At 38.1% G+C, this 6,000-nt stretch overlaps 2 protein-coding genes across 7 annotated transcripts; both read right to left on the reverse strand.

The window, feature by feature from the left end:
- Positions 1 to 100: 100 nt before the first annotated feature.
- On the reverse strand, positions 101 to 3,366 carry LOC112281690 (uncharacterized). 6 transcript variants are annotated; one of them, XM_024518500.3, is made up of 10 exons: positions 2,983 to 3,366; positions 2,706 to 2,819; positions 2,304 to 2,372; positions 2,125 to 2,144; positions 1,675 to 1,727; positions 1,440 to 1,470; positions 1,093 to 1,177; positions 867 to 950; positions 520 to 574; positions 101 to 435 (listed from the first exon to the last, which is right to left on the reverse strand). In XM_024518500.3, the coding sequence occupies exons 1-10, from the start codon at positions 3,155 to 3,157 to the stop codon at positions 309 to 311; spliced, it is 813 nt and encodes a 270-aa protein (XP_024374268.1). In that variant the 5' UTR covers positions 3,158 to 3,366; the 3' UTR covers positions 101 to 308. The 6 variants fall into 6 exon arrangements, 5 of the variants coding, with proteins under 5 accessions (XP_024374268.1, XP_024374266.1, XP_024374271.1 ...); XM_024518498.3 differs by having other exon boundaries at positions 2,077 to 2,144; XM_024518503.3 differs by having other exon boundaries at positions 811 to 950; positions 2,077 to 2,144.
- A 149-nt stretch (positions 3,367 to 3,515) lies between these two features.
- On the reverse strand, positions 3,516 to 4,532 carry LOC112281691 (ubiquitin-ribosomal protein eL40 fusion protein). Its single transcript, XM_024518505.3, has 2 exons — positions 4,187 to 4,532; positions 3,516 to 3,891 (listed from the first exon to the last, which is right to left on the reverse strand). The coding sequence occupies exons 1-2, from the start codon at positions 4,477 to 4,479 to the stop codon at positions 3,798 to 3,800; spliced, it is 387 nt and encodes a 128-aa protein (XP_024374273.1). The 5' UTR covers positions 4,480 to 4,532; the 3' UTR covers positions 3,516 to 3,797.
- Between the last annotated feature and the right edge of the window lie 1,468 nt (positions 4,533 to 6,000).

A 6,000-nucleotide genomic window follows, 5' to 3' on the forward strand; every position in this document is an offset into this window, starting at 1 on the left:
CAACCTCTAATCTTCTATTGATGTTATATATATATATATATATATATATTTATTTATTTGAATAATAAAATTTCTATATATATATATATATATATATGTATGTATTTGAATAATGAAATAAAATAAAATAAAATACAATATTACCAGTGTTTGGACCAGTTCATTGTGCATTCTGATTATCACTAGGGACACAAAAGGAAAGATTTAACCATTCTGTAGGCAGGTGATCAGAAAATTCTGAATGGTCGTTTACAATAGAACGGTCTGACGTGTAACTAATTTCAACACTAAAATGCTCGCTTCCAAGGCTATACAAATTCTGGGAAAACTTTGCCAGCATCAGTGCAGGTTTTTACGGATTTTAGCATCAGAATTTCTAGAATTCTGTTACGGCTTACTATCCACCTGCATCTCCTTCCGTTTGTATACTTCAGCCTGCAAATAACATCGCATGAATCTGGTTGTGAAGTTTTCCATTTTGACAAGCTCCTATAAGCTTCAGTTACAGATATCACTTACAATGGAGTTCTGAGGTTGATTCTGGAGTTGGACATTTCAGTTCGGGAGCACCCATCTGCTCAAATCATTCGGTATTCATCAGACTACATTGAAAATGGCTTCAAATTTTGGACACAAAGTACGTAGGTGTATTCGAACTACATTAAACTTGGAAGATCAACTGAAGGATTCATGCAGTTGAGAAAGTGCTTACTATTCTCGCATTATGTTACTGAAGGGTAAAGCTCCAGACAACGAACACAGACGGCTTAACATGTAAGTTGAGTAATAATTCTGGTTGCGGTGATCTACCTTGATGCAAATGTAGACGTAGTGCAAGTTAGTTAGTTGAAAGTCAAACAGAGGACCTAAATTCAGGTCTTTCTGAATAATGAAGGGTTCACTGATTTTCCTCGGTGGATCTGCTACGTGACTTTTAGATTTTGGTCTTGCTGCATCAACCAAGAATTGTGTGAAATTTCCCTGAAAAAGGAATCTGATGGTTGAGATAGGAGAACTTTCAATTGTTTTTCTTTGATATATTTCCTCTGCCAAGATATTAATGTTTAACGCATCACAAACCGTTTTACATACGTTTAACATGCACTTCGATTCTGCTTGGAGACGGAAAGCTTGTCTCCAAGTAAGGCAAACGACATTGTGGATCTCCGTAGGTTATCTGCATACTACCATAGATGTGAGCAAAATCGCATACATTACTGATCCGAGAGTTTGTGCAAAAGGGAGGGTTTTCATCGGAGGGTTCAAATGCTAGTACGGTTGCGGAGGCAACGAATTGTTTTGCGTTCATTCTGATGGCTCAGAATAATATTGACAGAGACCAACGTAATTGCATTTAAACATAACAGATGCACTACACCTATCTGCTAATACCAAAACGAAGGTAAATAAAAAATTATACATCTTCAATTGAACGTTACCAGAATATACTTCCCTCCTGGTTTCAAGACTCTGTATACAAATATTATGTGTATCAGATTCATCTTCGACCTCATGCTTGCAATGGAATATCCTCAAATACTGCAACTGATCACATCCCAGTCTGTTAAATGCTCAGTGTTAAGTTGTTCACGAAAAATATTGCTCCTCGACCTGTGAGTGGATGGACATCGATAGAATTAATGTTACGAATAGGAAGTGATAAGAGATTACAACCTGAGAACCTCTGAGAGCATAGTTGATACAGATGCTTGTCCACCAGCTCCACACTGCTACCATGCACGAACACCTTTTGAGTAACCCTCCCAATGATACTGAATGACCTAGACATTTCTTGAAGTAACGCATTACCAGTGGAAGTCTAAAATTATAGTATGTGCAGAGGAGAGAAAAAGCACTACTGAGGCTGATTAAAAGGGTTACATTTCATGTCAGCGTTCCATTCACAACATGAGAATTTGACAACAAGACCTGATTAGAATCAGGCCAAAAAAACTCACAACTTTCACGTCACAAGAGAAGTTGTGCAAGATAGAAATGCAGGACATTTCGGATACACCAATAAGAGCACACAAACGACAGAGATAGTCTTCAAAATGTAACAAAAAATTCTCTTACGTGCTGAAAGCTTCCATTGCGAAGCATAAAAATTAGAATAATCCTTACCATCAGATTGTCTAGCAAACCTGCAACACACAACCTTGCAAGTATCAATCGTCTTAACCTAACATGCAACGAGTGATTCAACTCATTTCCATCCACAAATGAAAAGAGGCATACGTATATTTTTCTTCTGGAAGGATGGAAGTCGGGACAGCCAAAACACATCCCAATAGGAGAATCACCTTTATCCAACACACAGCCAAATCTGCCTTCTTTAAATTCGCTCATGCATCGAACATCCATTCTCTTGTCTGTCTTCCAAGTCACATTCATGTCAGAAGATGCAGAAAGAATATCTTTCATTCCAAAATCTCAAAACATAAAGTGACGTTTCTGCATTTGTGTCCTTGTATTTTCATCGAGCGTTATATTTGTTCGCATCACATAAAACTAACAAAACACGATTAGGTCCCATCTTAGTAAGTTTGAAAAGGAAGCGGCATCAATGCTCGGATTAACGATTGGTTTTGCTACATCAATAATAATGCAGTGGCGATAGGACATCAAACACCCTGTCGATTGGCAGCAATGAGGCCAGCTAGCATTCAATGCAGATATTTCAGGTAATGAAGTTAAGGATTTACACGTAAGTTGCTTCACGTGCTTGTATTTTTTAGCCATGCATTGAATGATGACATCTGAGATATCTATATTCACGATCTTTTCGTAACCATCTTTCACCATTTCTTCGGAGAGGACTGCATTGACAATGCAGATGTCTCAGATGATAAGAAGATGACATCGATATGGATATCAACGAACACTCCATTCCCACGTTACGGACGACCTTCTCGGGTAATACAAAATTTAGTTCACTAAACTAGCGAAATCGAGAAGAGATGGTGGAAAAATTCTACACACGTGCGCTTCCGCAGCCAACCATCAAAACTCTATCCGATGGCTGCGAGTGCATCTTGATGACAGGAGCGATTCCTTCGTATTGTTGGTACCAATCGAAAGGCCCTGCATCTTGAGTATACCTACTATTCCAATAAGCTTCATCAAAATAGTTTTCAGTATTGTCTCGGATAGCCATTCTTGAAACACTGATTGCAAGCTTCGATGCGGAAACACGCAACCTGGTCGCCACAATGTCTGAACCGTTGCAGAGCAGAAGTTCTTAAGCGCGGGGCAAATGCCAACTACAGTTGAAAAATCTCTGTGGCCAGTTCCAATACGAAATGTCGGTGTTCTGACACCTCATGTGTTGCCGTCGCTTCGTACCGTCTATTCAATAAAAATAGTTGAATGGTTGAAGGGTCAGGTGCCAAAGGATGCAATGCAAGAGTAGGATATAGTATGCAACGATGACAGCACGGCTGTAAGAATCACACTATTGGGTTCGTAAATATGATCGCGGTATTCCATACTGAGGGGGCCGGTCCGTGAGAAGATAGAAGTAAAAAACGTTTCATAGATCTGAACAGTGGCACAAAACCTTCGCAACCATAATTCAAAATCCTGGAATACCCTAACAAACTAATGTACTCATGAAAAAAGTCACGAGACGCAGCTTTATGTTGTTAAGGAGGGAAACTCTGAATTGTATTCAAATACAACGAGCTCCAAAGTGTATTAAGATTCCAAGCGCGCCTATAAAAATCGCACCATAAATCAGTAGTCACGCACCTCGCAGCAAAACCCTCAAAGGCGGACAGCTGCAAGAGATTAACCCTCTACTTGATTTTCTTCTTGGGGCGAAGCTGGTTGCTGTGTCCACACTTCTTCTTACGGCAGTTGACAGCGCGAGGGTGGAGGCGAGCATAGCACCTACATGAATAGCGCAAAGGACACATTAACCATTTTGAGCTCATGACATGACTTGATGGCTGCAATACAAGAATGGAATCCCCGCAAACTATCAATTAGAGTATGAAACACTAGCCACCAAGAATGCTGGTTCTAAGAGTAGAGCAGCTTCGGTTCGAGAGTAAAAACCTATTCTCTGAGATAGAATACACCATAATCTACAACCACGATCGACATCTAGCCCTTCCAAAAACATACTCCTAAGTCCAGAGGAAGCGACTAAGCCATCACGGTAAAGAGGAAAACAACTACTTACTTCCTGCAAATCATCTTCTCTTGATTGTACTTCCTGGCCAAGGCCATGAGCGAGGGCTCGATGATGCCACCCCGAAGACGCAGCACCAAGTGCAACGTAGACTCCTTCTGGATGTTGTAGTCAGCCAGGGTGCGACCATCTTCGAGCTGCTTGCCGGCGAAAATCAGACGCTGTTGATCGGGAGGAATGCCCTCCTTGTCCTGAATTTTTGTTTTCACATTGTCGATAGTATCAGAGGACTCGACCTCAAGCGTGATGGTCTTGCCCGTCAGCGTCTTCACGAAGATCTGCATGGCTCCTGCGCTCCAAAAGTCCTCTTCCAAAACTCTCAGCACAGTCGAAGACCACAACAAATAGAAGCACCGTCAGTCGCGTTCGTTGCGATTTGCAACAGTCTTCCTCCACCTTCGAATTAGGGTTAGGGCTAGGGTTTCTCCCCTCATCGACCCTTCTCATGGGATTCTTGTTTCAGACCCACAGACACATCGTTGCACGAGTCGAAATTTAGGTGTGTTTTTTTTTAAAACAACGACAACGTAACTAACAAATCCTTCCCAACTAAAAATGCCGTTTGAACTACATGAAGATGTACGAAATAAGTTCAACAAGTATTGTTTTGAAATTAGTGGATTTTCTTCTTGGCAAACAAAGGATAGTGAATTTTTTTTATGGTATTGAAAATGATGGTGTAGTGTCTTCATGATGTATTTTGGTGTTTTATTTTGACTTGTTTAGAGGTGGCTTTAATAGGTGGAAGCAGAGAAACCCTTTCTACACATAATAGCCAAGCCATAATCTCCGTTGGCAACCAATACTCTTTAAAGACAAGAAAAATTCCAATTCAAGATTTAAAATACTAAGTTAGCTTTAATTTTGTTCTTACACCAAATCTACCACAGATTATTAATAGAGCTGCACAATGGAGAATTTGATTGCAAACAAAATCTCAAACTAATTTAAGCCATTTAAATCTATTAAAAAGATGTAAAAGAGATGTACTTCTTTCTCCCATATGGCTCATTAATATTGTGATCTAAATTGTACATTCAAAATCCAAATAACCTCTTACATCTCCTCTATTACCAACCCTTTGGATTCTAATATAGATTTGCAAGTTCTTAGAAAAGTAGCCTAGGTTGCTATGCACAACAGTATTTAAAAAATAAAAAAATAAAAACTTTGGTCTATCTTTCACTATACCTCTATCTACCCAAGTTGCTTAGCTATCACAAAGTTTCAATCTAAAAATTATTACAATCCCTTTCTACTCCTTTAAGCATAATTTTCTCCCAATAGTTGCTTACAATAACACCTTTTATGACCAATTTGTTTTTTGGCTAAAAATATTTTTAGAACCTATTTTAAGCTTTGTCTAATTTAAAGAATATATTGTATATATAAAAACGAGTTTGTTATATATTTCATCAATTTTATTATATAATTAGGTTTTTTAATGTTAGATGATTAATAATTCAAATAAAATCTTATAATTTTAGAAAGAGATGTTGAGACCTTATAGATGTCTTTTCCTTTACTAATTTAGTAAAAATATTTTAAGACAATTGTAGAGTTGTTGAACTTTTTTCTAATTACATTAGATAGATTTTACATTGCAATACAATCCATCTTCTTCTTTTATATATTTGAAAATAAAATAGAAAGTAATGCCTTCCTTTTTAAGCTACCTCATAATAAATCTTGATTCTATTTATTTATATCATGTGACCTCCTACTAACTAAAAAATAAGAGAACTGCTAGGTGAATACTCCTTGTGCTATGCATCTCCATGTACACACAATAAAACTCATATTTG

This window comes from Physcomitrium patens, chromosome 4 (genome assembly GCF_059467195.1).
Source record: "Physcomitrium patens ecotype Gransden chromosome 4, ASM5946719v1, whole genome shotgun sequence".
Lineage (NCBI taxonomy): Eukaryota > Viridiplantae > Streptophyta > Bryopsida > Funariales > Funariaceae > Physcomitrium > Physcomitrium patens.

What these genes read in the sequence shown, in the direction of transcription:
- LOC112281691 (XM_024518505.3), bottom strand. Translation starts at nt 4,479, where the DNA reads ATGCAGATCTTCGTGAAGACGCTGACGGGCAAGACCATCACGCTTGAG. An exon ending in GAGAAGATGATTTGCAGGAA is followed by an intron (nt 3,892 to 4,186) that starts GTAAGTAGTTGT and finishes CTATTCATGTAG; the next exon opens with GTGCTATGCTCGCCTCCACC.
- LOC112281690 (XM_024518498.3), bottom strand. Translation starts at nt 3,157, where the DNA reads ATGGCTATCCGAGACAATACTGAAAACTATTTTGATGAAGCTTATTGG. An exon ending in ATGCTCTCAGAGGTTCTCAG is followed by an intron (nt 1,471 to 1,674) that starts GTTGTAATCTCT and finishes ATTTGTATACAG; the next exon opens with AGTCTTGAAACCAGGAGGGA. An exon ending in AATCGAAGTGCATGTTAAAC is followed by an intron (nt 951 to 1,092) that starts GTATGTAAAACG and finishes TGGTTGATGCAG; the next exon opens with CAAGACCAAAATCTAAAAGT.